A 19,363-nucleotide genomic window follows, 5' to 3' on the forward strand; every position below is an offset into this window, starting at 1 on the left:
TGTGTTTCTTCCGCTAATCAGCCGTCATGTCTGCCCACCTGTGTCTTGTCTGATTAGTTTCTTAGTATTTACTGTCTTGTCTTCCATCTGTTGGTTGTCTGTCTGTTTTCTTGGACGAAAACCTGAAAGCTTTTCAATTCAATTCTTGGGTATTTTCTGCTCCCTCCACATCTTCTCCTGCGTTTGGGTCCATCTCCTGCTGCCTGCTCTCCATACAGAAAGTCATACAGTCTTTAACATGTGATAAAAAGGGACTTAGTCCCTTATTTCTTGTAGCTGCTGCCTTGTTATATATTACACTAGTTTCCACAGACTGATTCGTAACTTATGTGTAAAATCATGGATGTTACCGTCACCAGAGCCTCCTGACGCTTCACAGACAGCCACATTACCAGCGTTTCCTTACCATTTATTAAAAACTATTTACAATATGAGTCAGAGTTACACACAGACACCTTTTCACATGTGCAGCAACACACTTTGCTTCCCTAAACTGAGATTGTGGGAAACGGCAGCATTGGACCAATTAACTGCTACACATGCCGCTACAGGTAAAGCTTTCACACTGTGCTGCATCCAGGTATCACTAATTAAAACCCAACCTCACACTAGGAAGGCAAACAGTGAAGATGGGCGGAGGAACTTCAAACCTACATGTAATATGAAGCAGTGTAGAAACGATGACTCGTGACAGCTCGCTACTTGTTTTGGCAGTTGACTAAACGTCTTCCATCACTTTTAAAACGACAAACAAAGAAACAGGTTCAGGCAGTATATGGTTTCAATGAATTACATAATAAATAACGTCTCTGAAGCACAGCCAGTATTATACCACGCTCCCTAAAAACATATAAAAGCATAAAGGCTCCATTCTATATTCTAAATAATGTGCCATGATACAATGAAGGGATGCCTTTTAGAAAGTGCCATTAGCTAACAAATACTCTTTACTGTGTCAAAATGACTCGAACATGCAGAACATGATACAGAGCGAACAGAAAAACAGTCCAATACCTCAGCACATGGGATGAATTATAGAACTTAAGAATACCTGTACTACAGGCCGGGCTGCTCTCCATCCAGTCACTTAGAATTCAATTCAAACTGCGATATTAGCTGGAAAATGAGCATTTATTATCCGTCATTATTCACTACAATTGATTTGATGACCTCCTCATGCAAGGAGCTTTAGTTATATTCAATTAGTCTGACAGAAGTCAAAGTGAGAAGCACCGAAGATATGAAGCGATATCATCACACTTGTCCCTTTCATGCAGCTTTTAACTCGACATCGCGCCGAGTCACGACGGGACACGTTACCAGAAATGGATCCAGATGTTAAAAGTGAGAATTTGTATTAAAAAAACTAAGAATTTTGGGAAATAAAGTCATTCGCTTTCTTACTTTACTCCACACATTCTTCCTTCTTCTCAAAACCTGGCACCAACATTACCCACAATGCAACTCAGGAGCCAGCTGTTCAGATGGACATTTGGGTCAAACTGACACTCGATGCGGCGTGAGGCACAACTACTCAAAGTTGAGCTGCTTTGTGTTTCACGGTCACCTTCTCTCTCCCGCCACAAATCCATTCCGTCTAATAAACGGAAAATGTCTCGTCGTTTGTCAGTTTGCTGCGATATTAAACGACATAACTACACAACGAGCGCTTGAGCAACACTTCAGCAGCGACAAAGTAGCTGTCCATACTTTAACTAACAATACTTTTTGTTGTGTTGCTTTGTCGCTCGTAGGGTGAACATTAGGCGCAAGTATTTAAACAACTGTTTTCTCTCCAAGGCCTGTGAAGAGACTTTGGTGTGTAGAATCTGTGGAGTTCACCTTTAAATAAATACATGTGCTAATAATGCAGGTCGTCAGTCTCAGGAAGAGATTCAACTGGACACGTTCACTGGCGACACGCAAGTAAAAGCTATTTGGGAGATTCAAGGGTGTCAATTCTGCAAAGATTAGACGTTGCTTGGATGTTGGTAAAAACAGGCCCCGCCCTAAAAAACAAAGTATTCATGCCGTAGTACCTAGCACCATGTCAGCAGCATTGTTTATTGTTATTTTGTTAAATGACAACAGAAGCAGACACGAGTCATTTCTTCGTGGCTCAACTCCTTAAGAAATGTCCCCTCAGTACGCAGCAAATCCGGTCTCACACACAATAAAAATAATTAAAAAAAGGATGTTCAAATGTCGTCCTGGGTTCAATCTCCTGATTGAGAGAATGTCACCACATCGTCTTCTTCTTGTGAGGAGAGACGCTGCAGGCGTGCGTAGTGATGAAGAAGCAGCTCAGGTCTAAAACGTGACGTCTCATGACTCCAAAAGTCTGGGGAGGTTCATCCAGCTCGAAAACGGACAAATCATCGGGCTCAATGCCGCTCCGATGAGCCGCTTGTCCTCCGTCCTGAAGACAAACTGGGGAATTGATGAAGAGACCGCTGGGCACCTTTAGTGGGGCTCGGGGACCGGGCTGCAGGCGGTTTCAGAGCAAAGTCCGAGCAACATATCTGAGATGACCTCCGTGACGGAAAAAGATAACGTCCATCTCCGTGTCAAACAGTGCGGTGACGGAGAAGGACTTTCCTTGGCTGGTCTGGAAGAGAACATAGAAACTCCTTCATTAAAGCGTTCAAAGTGTTTTATTAAGATGCTGATGAAGAGGATATTTCACTAACATCTAGCAGCTAATACTTCTTGCCACATCTTAGCTAACAAACAATAAAACAACCACACAGGTCCGGACGGTGATCACAGCTCAGGGCCGAGCCTACCTTGACTGTGAGCTGCTGCCTCGGACTCAGGCTGTCCGGCTGGGCGATGGTGAACCTCTCCTTCCCGCTGAGCTCCAGCGAGTCTGCGCTGTCGCCAGGCAGGAACTGGAGCGGCATGATGCCCATTCCCACCAGCTGGTTCTTGTGCAGCTTCTCAAAGCTCTCGGCGATGACCGCGCGCACCCCCTGTCGAGGTGAGCGACAAAAACAAGTGAGGCACGGGGGTGAGGGAGAACTCGAGAAATGCGATACCTCCTTGTGGAGTGTAATCACTGGAATGTAACTGTACCATGTTAGATGAAGTAAGAAGTCGTGTGTGTGCTTCAGTTTACCAGCAGGTACGGTCCTTTGGCTACCCAGTCCCTGGAGTTTCCAGAGCCGTAGTCTTGGCCTGCCAGGATGATGAGGGGAACGCCGTCTCTCTGATAGCGATCAGCTGCCTCGAACACATCCAGCTGATTTTAAAAAAGGCAAACAAGAGGAGGACATGTTATTAGCAGCTGGTCTGACATTGCAAAAACAAAGCCCGTGCCAGTGCCACAGCTAAAGTATCACAAACACAGGTGTTTGTATTTGCTGTATTAGTTTACTGCTCTTAAAAAGCTCTCACTCACCGTCTGGCCTGAAGGAATGTGCAAAGTCTTCGGGCCCGGTTTGCCGATGAAGCGATTTTGGAGCTTGATGCTGGCGAACGTGCCTCTGGTCATCACGGCGTCGTTCCCTCTGCGAGCGCCGTACGAGTTAAACTCCCGCGGCGTCAGGCTGAGGTAAACATCCAAAGTGAGATGTAATTAAATGTCACACTCAAACCCTTTGCCGACTCAATCAAACAACAGACTGTGCAGACATCCGTCCTCGACATTATATCTTTCAATATTTATTCGTGAATGAAAGATATATTTCGACATGATTTTGAATTATGAGTTCCTCTATCTCCACATATTTCCTGTAGCTTTTGTTGAAGATTTTCAACTAATTATTGATATTATTGTCACAAAACCTTGCCATATACATTTAAATAAGTAAACTTTATTATTCCCACTAGTAGGACAGGCTGTAGTTTGGAAGCAGCCAAAATAAGCAGTCTTGCTTAATTTAGGACGGTGATGAGGACTCGGTGTCCGTGCAGTAATCTGTTAACAACGTGCATCCTCTCTTCGATCAGAATCTGGTTTCCACTCGTCTGGACTCCTTCACGACTCTCACCACCACGTCTGATTGGAAACTGACCGTTTGCTCAGCAGGTACTTGGCGGCGGCGCTGACCCGGGCAATGCTGCCCGCCGGTGAGATGTGGTCCGTCGTCACTTTGTTCCCGAGGAACAGCAAGACATGAGCGTTCTCTATGGACTGAGGAGGCGGCACCTCTTTACTCTGAGACAAGAGACAAGCAGAGGAGGCACTTTGTTGTCAAAACTGCTGCTGGTATTTTTTATTTCTGTACTTCCTTCGATGTGTAAAATCAGGAGACTCTGAAGACTTACCAACTTGCTGAAGAAAGACGGCGAACGGATATATGTGGACTTGTGATCCCAGGGGAAAACCACAGAATCTGGACATTCAATGTTGTTCCAAAGCGTGTTCCCTTTCTGGAGAGAGAGCGAGAGAGAGAGAGAGAGAGCACAGTGAAAATCATTAATTCACTTGATTTAAATTGAAAGAGACATCAAATAAATAAAGATGGATCATGTCCTGACCTCCATCCTTCCCCTGAGATCCTTAAAAATGGAGCAGATGACTGTGTCCTCCTCAGTCTGTTGGACCTCCTCCCTGGACGGCCAGATATCACAGAGATACACCTCCTTCCCCTCCGACGTCACACCTTCACACACACACACACACACACACACACACACACACACACACACACACACAACAGGATGCTCAATGTTAGAAGTGTTCAAGTCTAAAAGCCTTAAATGAATGCGGCTTTTTTTGTTTAATGTCACTGCTATAACCAGACTACCCACAATGCTCCTCTGTCACCTGTTCTACAGCTGATGCATGTCTGCACAAGACACAAAATCACTAAATGTTCACTCCCTGTAATCAGCCAAATCCCTAAAATCCCGTAATGACCGTCAGGTTTTAGTGGAGCAGCTTAGGAGCTCCTGCCGTGTGCCTTCCTTACCCAGAGGCTCTTTCTCAAAGTCGATTCCCACAGTCCCCGCAAGAGCGTAGGCCACCACCAGGGGAGGGGAGGCCAGGTAGTTGGCCCGCACGCAGTTACACAGGCGCCCTTCAAAGTGCCTGTTTCCAGATAGCACACCGCAGGCCACCAGGTCCCCCTGAAACACAGCAGATCATCAATACCGTTGACGCGAGATGCACAGAAAAGCTTAAGATTGCATTACGGAGACCGAACCTGTTTGATCGCATCCACGACAGCGTCGGGTAACGGAGCCGTGTTCCCCACACAGGTGGCACAGCCGTAGCCGATCACCTCAAACCTAAAGGTGTGAAGGAACACACAGCGTAGTCGTCAAATCAGAATCGGCATTCTCTCTTTCACACAAAAACTCAAACTCAATCATGGAATTGTCTTACAGCCGATCCACACTGACAGTACTATTAGAAGCCTTTTTGACGTCCGTCTCACGAACAGATACGCTTATATATAATATTTTATTAAACGTATCGATCCACACTCAGTCCTGCGCTTGTTTTACGCTTTCACGTCTATTTTTGTCACATGTAGTGAATCATAATCTGCATACACAGCTGTTTAAATCACACAAATATCTTACACTTATTAGCCGTATCTACATTGATTGATCAAGGCTCCCAGTCTGTCTGTGAGGTAAACTCACTTGCTGTTTACATAGTTGATTGCTTTTGATTGGACGGCACTACAGATGTTTCCTTGCAACTTTCTTAGGTCCCAAGGACTTTTAAACTGTATTAAACTCTACAGAGGTGCTTGTTATTATTACATGTACCTATAAATGGGGTGGACAAAATAATAGAAACACCAATCCAACAGTGCCACAAACTACATCCTGCAAAATGATCATAAAAAACTCTTTCCAAACCACAGCTGAGCAAAGTTAAACTCATGGTACGGCTTTAACCCAGGTCAGTGCCCTGGTGTTAAAGGGGCCTTTGTGTGTGTGCGTGTGTGTGTGTGTGTGTCGTCACTGTGTACACACGCTTACCCCAGCTGGCTAAAGTAAGGCAGGACTCCGCTGGTATTGAGGTAGTGCGTGACCATGCCACTTCCAGGAGCCAAGCTGGTCCGAATGTAAGGCTTGACAACAAGGCCCGCCTCCACAGCCTTTTTGGCCAGCAGACCTGTCAATCACAAAAAGAGATGAAAGTGAGTTCAGAGACACAAAACAGGATATTCATTCTGTGAATGACTGGAAAAAGGAGAACATTTGGGGATGTGAAAGTGCAGATATAATCAGATTAAAGGATTTAAGTGAAAGAAACGAAAAAACGTGAAAAGAAAACAATATCCGTCATCTGATAGAGCGACACTTGTGAATCTTACATGTTCAGTAATGCTCAGCATGATATACAGATGAAATTGGGGAATATTTTCAGAGGAAATCTGATCACAGTTTCCTCTTCTGACTCGGTCCTCTACCTGCGGTCAGCATGACGGACGGGTTGCAGTTGTTGGTGCAGCTGATAACAGCAGCGATGACCAGCGCGCCGTGGGCCAGCTGGTACTCCTGACCACCGTGCAGGAAAGGAACGCACGTGTCCTGCTTCTCCTTAGAGATGTGGAAGCCTTTGAAGCCGACCTGCAGGGAAACACCAAAGAAAGTAAATGACTTGTTGTAGTCCACCATGCAGCACCAGCATCTCCATGTACCATGTCAGCATAAGACTGAGGTCTGAGGACACGCAGAGCACAGAAGTGGGAAAGCCTTTACACACCGGGGGCGGTTTTTCTGTAAATATGTTGTGAAGAACATGTTGAGTTTAGGAAACAAACAACATGGAGGCTCCATAGTCTGAACCAAGACGGCAAACTTTATTACTCATTTCATCCTCGAGCGGCTACGCAAACCAGATCTGCTTCTCCTGTTCTTACCTTTCACAATAAAAGCCCAAGACATATCATATTTGCAGGCGAGTATTCGTAGGTCTTAATGCTCCTAATACATTGTTTATTTCTCTTTTTGAAGGCAATATTTTCCAATTGCAACTTTTTCTCTTTCACACTTTGCACCCGAGTATCTCTGCCTGGATGTACACTTGGTTCCTCTCCTAAAGAACAGAAGTAGACATTAATATGAGTTTTTTGTTTGTTACCTTCTCATCAAGACAACTCTGGAAGTCTTCTTTCATGCTGCTGACTGCCACTCGGTCCTGAGGCCTCTTCGGTCCACTCACATGCGGCACTATAGAAGTCAGGTTGATCTCAATCACCTGCACACAGATGAATGGTTTTAGTTTCACTTTATTATGAAATTAAATTCCTCTACTGCGGCACCAACATCATGAGAGACAAAAAGGGGAATTACTTGACGTAGTTTTAATGTTAAACACATACAGGGTGTTGAGCCACCACCAATGACCCTCGAGGTCTGAACATTACCTCAGAGTACTGAGGGTCTTCTGAGGGTTCTTCATAGTTTCGGAACAGTTTCACAGCCTTCATGTAAGACTCCAGTAAGTCAAGTTTTTCCTGGGTAAAACCTGGAAGGAAAATGATGACAAGTTACCAACGCATGACAGAATCGGTTATTGTAACCCTTAATAAGCAGCGTCGCTGTTTGCTGACTCACTTGTCTTTTTAAAGTGCTGGAGGGTGACATGGTCGACTGGGAAGAAGCTGACAGTAGCGTTGTACTCTGGGCACATGTTGGCGATGGTGGTCCGGTCAGGAGCCGACAGCTGGGAGACACCCGGTCCAAAAAACTCCACAAACTTTCCAGCGATCGCAGCTTGCCGCAAGTGCTGGAAAATAAATACACAAGTTACATAAGTACACACTAAGCAGCAAGAGTTTGATGTTTGTACTGCATTTATAGATGATAACAGTTTCAGTTTTGATTCTTGCGGTGATGTTTTCGTTTTGATGATTCAAAACTAACTGACTGGGCATTTTTAAACACCACTGTCCTCGACTAGTGAGGTGTCCATTTTGGGTATCTCACTGAGAAGAACTGACGTCCTAATAAGGCATGAAGGAGGGCAGAGCAGTGTTACCTTTGTGATGCCGAGGACGATGTCTATGGAGGTGGTCAGAGGGTTGATGGAGCCCACCAGTTTACAGCCCACCACCTGAGGAAGGGTCAGAGACACTGGCTGGCCCAGCATCACCGCTTCAGACTCAATTCCCCCAACACCTGGTGGAGGAAAGCATGCATGGATGTTTTTGTATTTTTAAATGGTTGACAAATGTGTCAACAACTGGTGAGAACTTTTGAAGTCTGTAAAATGGTTTACCCCAGCCCAGGATGCCCAGGCCGTTGATCATGGTGGTGTGCGAGTCGGTTCCCACCACACTGTCGGGGTAGACGAACCCGTCGGTGACCTGGATCACTCTGGACAGGTACTCCAGATTCACCTGGTGGACTGCGCCAACGTCCGGAGGGACCACGTTCACATTCTTAAACGCTTTCGAACACCACTGTTTGGTTGACAGACAGGGAAAGGAATAGGAAGAAAAAATATTTAACTTTGTGTCTCACTCGAGGTACAAATACTGGTTTGTTCTGCTCTCTCAAGTGGGAGATACAAAGTTCTTTTCTTTTCATTGGAAGCTACAGAACATTTCCATGAGCCAAAAATGTATTTTGTTTGATTAATAAGCGCTATCAGCCAGTTCCTTCTGTAATAAAAAGTGTTAAATAGTTGTTTTCTTGCTGCGAGTACCACTCCTGTCTGTGTGGTAGATCTGAAGCTACAGCTAGCTGCCCGCTAACTTTGCTGAGGACTACTTCTTGATCAGGACCAGTTGAGCAGCAGAGTTAACAGAAATAGTCCGACACATAACGCCCATAAAATGGTGATTTGTGTTTTTTTACACTTTGGTTTCTGCATGGATTAAAAGAATGAGATACAATTTGTAAAAATGTCCTTCAAGACAAGTCTTACCCTCTGATTGTCCAAAACTATTTTTGCTGTTTGCTGTACCTTAAAGAACTGAAGCCTCTCTTTGTTTCTGCTGAGTTCCAGTTCCTGATTCTTCAGAGCGGTTTCAGGTCTGCAGGAAAGAGAACAAATCAACCCGAGACATGCTAAAGAGGAACTCTGTGTCAATCAGTCAAGAGGCACGCAAACGCGGCACCTTTTTGGTTGTGTTGTTTTGATTTAGAAAACGCTCGCCCATCATTGCATGTAATCTTAGCTGTTAATGTTATTTCAATGGAGTCTAACGTTAGCTAGCGTACTTGTTATTGTTGTGTAATGTCACTGACTTCAGCGCTCTGGGACTACTCGTTTAACATTTACCAACTAATTCAGCGTTAACCCCCGACGCTTCCATTTTATTTATGCTAAGATCATTATAGCAAGGCCTTTACTTTCATAATAACGACATAATCAAACAAAATCCTTTTGGATTTGTTTTGGAACATGAGAGTAATTCACGAGACAACGGTGTAGACATTTAGCTAAAACGGCCCAAAGTTACTGAGTAGTTAAACAGAACGCTTGTTACAGTAGCCTAATTATATCGCTGGAGAAGGGGGGAGACTGTTTTTCTTTTAGTTGTAGAGTTTGTGAAATCAATTTGGTCTTTTAGTTGACCAAACAGCCGTTCCAATAGCTGCAAAGAGATAAAACCACGTTCATGTTTACGAGCAGACTCACTCAGACACAGGCTGCAGGTGGAAAGGGCAGAGGAGAGGCGTGTTCTCAATCTGCTGGACAGAAGGTCGACCCGGGGAGGCCGGAGGGTCACTGCAGGAAGCTTTACTACAGGAGCCCCGCTGGCTCCCGCACTGTGAGCCTCGCCTGGAGGGGGTGGAACGGGAAGGCCCCTGGCTCTGGTTTGGACCGTCCCCTCCACCTGGGTTTGGGGCATTCTGTATGGCACTGTAAAAAAAAAATTAATATATATATATATATATATATATATATATATATATAGAAATAAATAAATAAATAAATAAATAAATATTACAGAATACATTATGTTTCAGTGAATACAGCCAAAATAAGTACGTTTTCTCACTTTCTTTAGCTCATTGTCAACATATAAAAAGGATAATATTAATGCAAACACACCATTTGCTGAAGTCAATCTGTAACGAGTGGTCTACGATGAGGTCTGTGGGACATTTAGGGTTGACTAGTCCGGGGTCCACGCCAAGTTTGGCCACAGCGTCCCTCATTGATGCCAGGTCCACCATGGCAGGAATACCTCTGTCAAAGGAAACCAGGAGAGGAACAATTAATCAAGGATTCATAGGAATGTTCTTCTTTTATAACTCAAAGTATGATGATATTAATGATTTGTTTATGTAAAGGCTCAGAAAGAAAGTTCATGTTAACACAAGATCTAATACGCCAACTCCTAGTGGATCAGCTGTTTCACCCAGATCCATGTGAAACTCACGTGAAGTCCTGGAGAAGGACTCGCGCTGGAGAGAACGGCACCTCGGATTCATTCTGCTGCTGCTGCCAATCCAGAAGGTTCTGGACGTCGTCTTCTTTTGTGTAGAAGCCATCACAGTTACGGATTGCTGCCTCCAGTAAGACGCGGATGGACAGAGGCAGCTTGTCTACACAGAGGAACAATGAACACAATGTGCTGTTTAATTTCCTACAGTCAACAATGTGTAATTAAATTGGATTGTTTGTTAACCAGACCATGAAGTTACAAACCAAAAAGCGGCTCTCAAAGGTTAATTCAACAATTGTATTTATATACAGGTATATTTACGACATCTTTAAGACTGCTGTTTACACATGTTCTTCAAGACTTTTCACATACATACATTTTTACACGCTATCTTGAGACACACCTGCGGTAAACATGTCGTACTACTTCTTCTACATCGTGCAGATCTGAGTAAAATAAATGCCACCTGGAAAAGGGTCTGGAAAGAGGGACGTGTGTTTAAATATGCGACCTTTCTGTCAGTCAGAGGGCCTGAACTCACCGTATCTCGGATCATTTAGTTTCTGTGGATTGAAGAACTTGATGCTGCCATCTTTCAGCGTGTCGATTAGATGGCTGTATGGGTGCTCTGCAGAGGGAAGACAAACAGGTGTTAATACAACTATCAGCCCAGCCTGTGTAATTAAATAATTTTTTTGGCTCAGCATGTGTACTTGGGACTGTTGGACAGGTTTATTACTCCATGAGAATTTAACTTTAAATGTTTGTGCACACACACAGCAGTGCATCCATAGCATCGGATTATTACTGTACATACCACATTGTATTGGTGGTTATAAGTAGCCGAGCAGTTGGTCTCAGGAATGACCAAACTCTGAATTAGACTGTCCTGTAAATAAGCTTCTTAAATAATGTAACAATGAACAACAGTGCATTTGGGGAAAAAAGGTAAACGATCTCTCTGGTTTCATTTCTTCCTTTGTGACCTTTATTTAGGCTCCAGCTGTTAAGTGTTGATGATATTCTACTTTAAAACTCGGTGTAACAATTAAGCTAAGCAAGTGCTGAGCTCCTATGGACGCAGTAATCTTTTGAATCTTGGCACAACTCTGCTCACAGGTCTCTCAACAGGACATCAACATGCTGTAACTTTGGCTCTCAGGTTACTTGCTTTGAAAGAAACACTTGTGTGATGATTAGGAAACACAAACTGCATAGCACACACTTGACTTGACTTAATCAGAGTTAAATATTGTGTAAAATGACTATATGTTGTCTTTTTTAAAGCTTGTACTGGAGGTTTGGTTTCCTAAATCCTATTAAGCATTCACTGAACAAATATAAAAAGGAAGAATGCCTGTCACAACTGGTTTAGCGAGTCTTTCAAATCTGATAAAGCAAATTGACACACTTGGGGTTTCATATTTTCTTCATCGGCAGTATTTCCTCTCAACACGTTCACTAGCGGTGCGGCAAAGCAACAAGAGCATTATAACTGCTGCCAGAGAAAAATTAAAAACAACTAAATTATGTGATTTAGCTCCATTCAACTAAGCAGGCATGAACCAGCTTTTGTCATAGTTAGATCTTTGATTTAAGATCAGTGTTTGTGCCCACTGCAACATATATAGAAGTAAAATGATTCAAAAAGTGTGCTTTTATTATTAAGGCAGATCAATTTGAACTTGACTTCAACCTATTCAATGGAATTTGTCCTCTTTTGGTCACATGATTCACTGCATCACCATGATGCTTTGTGTCAGCAAGTGTCATAAATAACTGTATGCAAAAAATAAAAGCCATAACCTAATGCAAAGCAGGCAGAATGGAAAACATTCAGTATCATATGTTACTACTTGACACGCAACAAAGACACTAGTGAGATCCTGTGGAGATAAATCATTTTGGGAACCTGTTTTCACTGATAATAACCTATTATTGTTTGGAAACTTATATGTCAAATATCAAAAATCTGACTCAATACTACACTCATTTGGGAGTTTGCTTTACCAGACAATGCCATTCCCACGATGGCCTATAATCCCACTTTCCGTTTTGGGTTAAAATATAAACCAATCCTCGTCTTGTTTGTACAAAGTCCCTGCGATTAATACAACTGTGAACTCACGCGTTGTAACGATAAACTAATGTGGTGTCGATGCTGTCTGCGAACATCAACCATTAAATCCTCTCGGATGTGTCCTGGTGAGATGGTACGAGACAGCTACAAAGCTAACGTTTAGCCAACACTAGTCCTTATCGTGAAGCACACTCGTTAACCACAACTACTTATCGGGCTACTGGCTGGACGTCTTGACGTGATAAGAAAAAGGAAAGACAATTAGCACATACTTTACGCTTAGCTAGAGAGGACGCTAATGTTGTGACATTTGTGAGAAGAGCAAAGACACATCTAGCTTTCGGCGTTAGCTAATTTCTCTTGCTAGCTAACGTTAGCTTATATGTCTCCTAACAGTTTGACGCCGGGTACACTTTAATAGCAACTAAAAGCAATCGACAACTACTTTCAGGGGGGATGCGTGTCTTTTATAGAAGGTAAACGGCTGATCGGATGACGGCTAAAATAGGTACGGTTAGCAGAAGACACCTCTTTACCTTTGACTGGCGGAGTGAGCGCCATGATGACTTCTGAAATCAACACGACCCCGGTTTTTCACGACTGAACTGGCAACTCCGAGCCGACCAATCAGGAGCACGGAGATGTAGAGCCACGCCCATTCGTTAACTGCTGACAGAGCACGTCAATTCCAATTCCAATTGGAATTGGAATTGGGCAAAATAAATTTAAAAAAAGTAAAGTGATCACCTTGCTTTGCACAAAGCCCATAGTAGGGTATTACATATCCTTTTCATTCTCTGAATTGTATATGGTATTTAGGCACCTGTGAGATTTTGACCTTTGGATTTATAGCCTCCAGAAAAATAAATAAGATAAACAAGAAAATAGATGTAAAATCCTTGTCAAGTCGAAAATAATGGGGTGGTTATTCAAAAACGTCTGGCATAGTTTTCACACACATACATGAAGTTATTTGTGAACATGTCTGTACTGTGTTGTGTGACTTTAAAAAAAGTGCAGTGGTAAAGGTCCCACGTGACAGTACGGATGCGACTCTGTACTGCGTTCAGGGCACCTCCTGTGCCGCATTCAAGTGCTCTTGATCAGCGATAAAGATGAATATATAATCTAAATTTAATCTCCAAATATCAGTGTTGGAATGTAACTATATACATTTACCGAATTTTTGCACTACAATACACATTTTCAACTGGTAGTCATACCGGTAATAACATACACATACTTTTTATAGAGACATATTGTACTTGTTACTTCACTCCATTTATCTGAGTGCTGTAGTTACTAATAGAACTGTTGAGATTTAGAATACACAATCTATGATCAGTTAATGAATAACCATGCAAGGTTCAAGGTTTCATTTATTGTCATTGTACAACACAAGGTTGCACAAAAAAATGCAGTTTGTACTCCCATTTTGGTACATAAGAAAAACACAAAAAAACAAATAAAAAAGCAATAGAGTTCACCAGATTTAACTATATAACTAGCATACAAATTAGTGAACAGTTTTGCTTATAGTGCTTCATATTTTTACAATTTGAATGCATGGATTTTACTTGTAATAAAGTGTTATTATATTTTGTTATTCTTACTTGTATCTTAGTATATGATCTGAGCACTTGCTCCAGGTATAAAGCCATTTTAAGCTTTGTTTGCTCATTGGCTGTGCGTGCTCTTTGAGATTCCTACACTTGCATCGCGCCCTGAAGGCATCATCATCATTGACACATTAATAAACAACCCGCTAACCTGCTAATGTAGCCGAGCGTTATGTTGCGTCTATACCTTATAATAATAATAAAACAATAACACGGGGCTCCGTAGTCTGCAGCAAGATGGCAACCACTTTATTTCATTTTCACACACTCCACAAGAACCTCTTTCCTCTTTTCCTTCTTCCGTCTTATCCTTCACAATAAAAGCCCCAAACACATCCACTGGAACACTGCTTCCTAGAGAGCTCTTAAAGTAACTCAACATAACAGCGTTAACCATAACAGTTACAGCGATCACCTGCAAGTGGAAACTATTTTCATACTTTTTTTTAAGCAAGGAAAAGTTTGTTATGCCAATAACAAACCGCTTGCAGTGAAACACAACCCATGACCTTTCACCTTTCACTTTGTTTGTTACGGAAGACATGACCCACCTTGTAGCGCTGCAGGCCGCAAGAGTTTAACAACAAAGCAGCGAACAGGAGGCGGAAGGTGAACCAGAGCTACATGATCCGACCAACAGGTAAATTTAATCGGGTCGTTAAATCTCGGGCTTATTTCTTGCACTGTGCGTAACTCTCGTGTTAGCGCGAGTACACTGGGTGACATTGCACGTGCTTCCCTTTTTTTCTCCACCTTCACCAACCGCTGCAAAAGACGACAACAACAAAAATGGCTGATTGGACTTTCACATGGCAGTGTTACGAAACGGTGCCTGCTTATTAATGTGTAGTTAAAGATGTAACGTTAGACGCGGATAAAGAGTCCGTCACACTGGCTTTGAATACCAGCAGCACAGAAGCTGTACCTTTTCATTAGCAAAGCTAGTCCATGCAGTCAAACTTCCCCTCTTTGTCCTGTGCTTTTGCATGACCACGAACGTAACGTTAGGTATTATATATATGTAGTGTGTAACGTTAGCATGTATCGCAGTCTGAGGCGAATAGCTGTGACTGTTTACATGATTACACAGGGAGGCGTTCAGGTCCGTCCGGCTTTGACCCTTTTAAATATTACAATTAAATAAACGCAACAACTCCCCTAGTCTGATGCAGCTTGTCATTGATTTTGCGTATATTTGTTGAATGCTTTAATGAACAGAGAGCTCAGGTATGCTGGTTTTCAAATACCCTCGTGGGTATTTGTGTAATATATATAATGTTTTGCATTATGTAAACACAAGGACTTACTGTCCGAGGTGCAAATTAGCCTGCTCAGTTCATTGATTCAAAGAGTAGGAGACGTGGACCTGGTTTATTGTGATGGTCCACGAAATACAAGGTTACATAACAGAGTTGAGATTGATTGAGGAAGTCTGTATGTAGTAAAAACAGTAATATATCAACATTCATTTGGGCTTTTGTGCTGGTATTCTGACAAAATCAGCATACATTTTCAGCGTGTATTTTCTTACTCGTATATTCTGACATTTTATAGACCGACTGATTGATCAATTAAATAAATAAATGGCAGATTAATTCATAACTGAGATAAGTATTAGTTGCAGCCTTATTTAAGCTATTTATTGTGCCAGAGCCCTGTATTGTTACACATAGACTGATTAGGTGTGTTATCTGGTATTGCAAGCAATGCCAATCTTGACAGCCGTCCTGGGACCAGTCCAAATTCTGAAAGAAAGAATGAATCTTTTAGTGAACCCAGCAGGCGCTTACATCTGATCACAGAGCTGTACTCTTGTTTACAGGTGTGATGGCAGTTGGAGGGCTGATGACTGGAGATGCGTGGCTTTAGGGGTGCAGCGCTGCTCTAGCCGGCACCATGCAGCAGAAAGGTGCGATACGAATTATCGAATGGGAGGACCTGGACAAGAGGAAGTTCTACTCCCTGGGTGTGTTCATGACCCTGACCACCAGGGCCACCGTCTACCCGGCCAGCCTCATCCGCACTCGGCTCCAGGTGCAGAAGGGGAAGGCCCTCTACTCCGGCACCGTTGATGCTTTCTGCAAGATCCTGCGAGCGGAGGGTGTGCGAGGCCTCTACCGTGGCTTCATGGTCAATACGTTCACCCTGGTCTCAGGACAGGCTTATATCACCACCTATGAACTGGTGCGCAGGTATGTGAACCAGTACTCGCCCAGTAACACGGTGAAGTCGGTGGTGGCTGGAGGGGCAGCTTCCCTGGTGGCCCAGACCATCACGGTGCCGATAGACGTGGTGTCCCAGCACTTGATGATGCAAGGACAGGGGGAGCACCTGACTCGCTTCAAGGCCAAACCCAAAACGATGCTCGCAACAACTAAGCGCAGGCTGACTTTCGGGCAGACCCGTGACATCACGGTGCAGATATTTGCAGCCGATGGTTTCAAGGGATTTTACAGGGGCTACGTGGCGTCGCTTCTCACGTACATACCGAACAGTGCACTGTGGTGGCCTTTTTATCATTTTTATACAGGTAGGTCAACACTCTTGTTAGTTGTGGTTTACAGTAGCTGTTCTTAGCTGCTACATGCATGTTTTATATGTCCTTTTGTGTTCCCAGGGCAGCTGTCCTTGTTGGCGCCAAGTGAGTGTCCCCATCTACTTCTGCAGGCTTTGGCCGGACCAATGGCAGCAGCAACCGCCTCCACCATCACCAACCCCATGGATGTTGTTCGTGCAAGAGTACAGGTAAACCCTGAAAGACACCATTGTGCGCCACATAAAAGCTGACATTCCATATGTATTTACATTTAAGGCTTTGACAGGATTTGAGAGGGTGGGGGATACAAATAAATTTAACATTTAATTATTATGTTATTACTTTGCTGTGGTCACATCAAGTCCATCATATTTGCATTGGACAACACCAAATACAGCTGGAGTCAGCTGGCTCTCTCTGTTGCTTCACTTCCTTTAGTTCCTAACGTTACTCAACAGTTCCTCAACTTGCTCTTGATTGCAGTGCAACAACAGGCTTGCTGGTCAGCTGTGTTTGTAGACGCTACTGGTTTTTAGTTGCTCTTGTATACATACACATCACTCTGTTTCATTCAGTGCTTATACATACGGAACTAAGCCCGTAACGTTTTTTGTTACTTCGCATTGTAAAAACTCAAACGTCTATGTTGCATCAGGATTGAAAGTTCATTGTAGACGTTGACAAAACAATCTTACCATGAAGTCTATTTAGTAGCTGTTCCTGAGCTTGTGATCGTATCACACAATATTCCTCAGTAAAATAAAATGACTTTTTGGTAAGATTTAGTTTTCATGGTCTTCAATACAAATCAAGATAAAATGCGATTGAAAATCAAAGGTGATTTAACAGATGTTCCGTCTGTTGAAGGTGGAGGGACGGTCGTCCGTTAGGGAGACCTTCAAGCAGCTGCTGGCAGAGGAGGGCGCCATGGCGATGACCAAAGGGTTGTCCGCCCGCATCATTGCCTCCCTGCCCACGTCGGTGCTCATCGTGGTGGGATACGAGACTCTGAAGAGACTGAGTCTGCGAGCTGATCTCGTGGACTCCAGACACTGGTGAAGGGCCAGAGGGACCCAGGACGGCCTCGCACCGGGCTTCACCTCCTCACAGCCGGGCAGGAACTCTCACCCGTGTAGCTGCTTTCCACACACCTTTGTAGATCAGTGGTGTTTTAATACAGGTTTGTAGCAGTAGAGTGCCCATGGTGGGAGGTACAGGTGGTATTACCGCGTCTTTTTCTGGTTGTCAGACCCATTTCTACTAGCCTTGTTTTTGCTAAACGGTTTCTGTAAAACATTAAGATATAAGTGAAAACAATGTTCTGCATTTTGCTATAAATTTGCCTTTTAAAAAAAGAGCAGTGGATAACTCAAGGCTCCTATGATTATTACCACCTGTACTGTATATTTGACCATTATGGAATGACTGCACCATTGTTTCTTTAATGCCTCTTTTTGTTTTCCTGTGTCATGGCACAGAGGCAGCCTAAGCTTGTGAGCACTTGATGCAGCTTTTACGTTCACAATCCAGCTGGGTTCAGGTTTTTTTAAAATTATAAATAGTTACTCCGCAGTAAATCACATGTTTTTTTTCAAGAGAATTTGCAACAAGGTCAGTCTAATGACTTTTTAATGTGCCAAATTCTTGAGACACAAATGACGTCTTTGCCCTTTTTGAGCATTTGTAGAGCAGAAAAGCTTTATGTGTGCATTCCAGTGAAACTTTGTGCAGAGGTGAGAAACATCTGCTCAGAATCTCACCTTAGTTTAGGCATAAATCAAGTAAGAATACGATTTATTTAATGAGAGCAATGCAGTTTCTGCAATGCAGGTCTTTGTAACCGAAAGGCTTTCTGTAATATATGTAGCTTTATTTACCAGCTGTCTGTGAAGTCACTAGAACACAAGTGATCAACTTATCAACGTTCTAGGCGGGTGTTTCTGCTTCTTTTTGTCTGTGTAAATGGAATGTACAAAACAAAGTGGAGATAGAGAGAATAGAGGTAACGTTACAGGCCTGGGATCAGATCGCTGAACAAGAGGTGGGGATTTTCCACGGTTGTTCTGTACATTAATTACAGCGCTCGGATGTCTGAGGATCACATCGCCAACTGTTTGGTTACAGAACAGAAACCACAGGTGCCAGTTTGCTTAAAGCGGACACACAGGCAGAGCAAAGACACCCGCAGACACAACTCAACTCCTAAAGTTGCCTTCAGATTTCAGTCACTTAAAGAGTGCGAGGTACATCATCGAGGCCATACTTGGACGTGATTACTGCCAGAAAGCACATCTCAGTGAGGGTTGACACACACTGCTCCTTCTTTTACAAAATGAAATCTTATGCAAACAGCACTCTTCAGTTTGATGGATCAGTTTCTGAACTGGTGAGATTATGTCTGAAAAGGACCTTTGCCGATGTGGTGGAAGTGCTCCGCGTGTGTGCGACAGCAAAGAATTGTTAAACGTGCAGTTTGATGTGATTTAAACTTGGAGAAACTTGTGTACCTTCGATGAAAAGTAATAAATAATTCTGAATCACTGCAACTAGTTTGAGTGTATGTACTTTATAAAAATGTCTTTGTCTTTAGTAGTTTAGAATCAGTTCATGATGAGGCTGCAGTTCACCTGCTGGGCCACCGGAGGGAGCACTACCTCACCTCCTACACTGATGAAACAAAGCTCCCTCTAAGCTTACATTTCCTCAATGCCTTTGCCACAATCTTTTTAATTTACTAGTTCCCAAAGTAATGCCACAAAACTGACAAGTAGTAAAGCCATTGGTTATCAAGTCAGAAATAAGTAAATGGATAAAAATG

The 19,363-nt window shown here is 43.2% G+C and overlaps 2 protein-coding genes across 5 annotated transcripts; one reads left to right on the forward strand and one right to left on the reverse strand.

The window, feature by feature from the left end:
• Positions 1-392: 392 nt before the first annotated feature.
• On the reverse strand, positions 393-13,012 carry ireb2 (iron-responsive element binding protein 2). 2 transcript variants are annotated; one of them, XM_031869465.1, is made up of 22 exons: positions 12,927-13,012; positions 10,852-10,938; positions 10,305-10,470; positions 9,974-10,111; positions 9,557-9,781; positions 8,879-8,948; positions 8,189-8,372; positions 7,949-8,088; positions 7,525-7,696; positions 7,335-7,435; positions 7,049-7,165; positions 6,375-6,534; positions 5,941-6,076; positions 5,151-5,235; positions 4,917-5,073; positions 4,483-4,607; positions 4,270-4,374; positions 4,017-4,159; positions 3,401-3,548; positions 3,119-3,241; positions 2,787-2,972; positions 393-2,608 (listed from the first exon to the last, which is right to left on the reverse strand). In XM_031869465.1, exons 1-22 carry the CDS (start codon positions 12,949-12,951, stop codon positions 2,498-2,500), a joined length of 2,904 nt encoding a protein of 967 aa, XP_031725325.1. In that variant the 5' UTR covers positions 12,952-13,012; the 3' UTR covers positions 393-2,497. The 2 variants fall into 2 exon arrangements, with proteins under 2 accessions (XP_031725325.1, XP_031725315.1); XM_031869455.1 differs by lacking the exon at positions 12,927-13,012 and having other exon boundaries at positions 10,852-12,903.
• Positions 13,013-14,380: 1,368 nt separating this feature from the next.
• Positions 14,381-19,089, forward strand: slc25a44a (solute carrier family 25 member 44a). Of its 3 annotated transcripts, none has more exons than XM_031870843.1 (4): positions 14,381-14,649; positions 15,832-16,539; positions 16,627-16,754; positions 17,413-19,089. In XM_031870843.1, the coding sequence occupies exons 2-4, from the start codon at positions 15,906-15,908 to the stop codon at positions 17,602-17,604; spliced, it is 954 nt and encodes a 317-aa protein (XP_031726703.1). In that variant the 5' UTR covers positions 14,381-14,649; positions 15,832-15,905; the 3' UTR covers positions 17,605-19,089. The 3 variants fall into 3 exon arrangements, with proteins under 3 accessions (XP_031726703.1, XP_031726719.1, XP_031726711.1); XM_031870859.1 differs by lacking the exon at positions 14,381-14,649 and adding an exon at positions 14,666-14,837; XM_031870851.1 differs by lacking the exon at positions 14,381-14,649 and adding an exon at positions 14,847-15,017.
• Positions 19,090-19,363: the final 274 nt, after the last annotated feature.

The sequence above is a fragment of the Anarrhichthys ocellatus genome, unplaced genomic scaffold (genome assembly GCF_004355925.1).
Source record: "Anarrhichthys ocellatus isolate YVR2014 unplaced genomic scaffold, GSC_Weel_1.0 scaffold2, whole genome shotgun sequence".
In the NCBI taxonomy this organism is placed as follows: Eukaryota; Metazoa; Chordata; class Actinopteri; order Perciformes; family Anarhichadidae; genus Anarrhichthys; species Anarrhichthys ocellatus.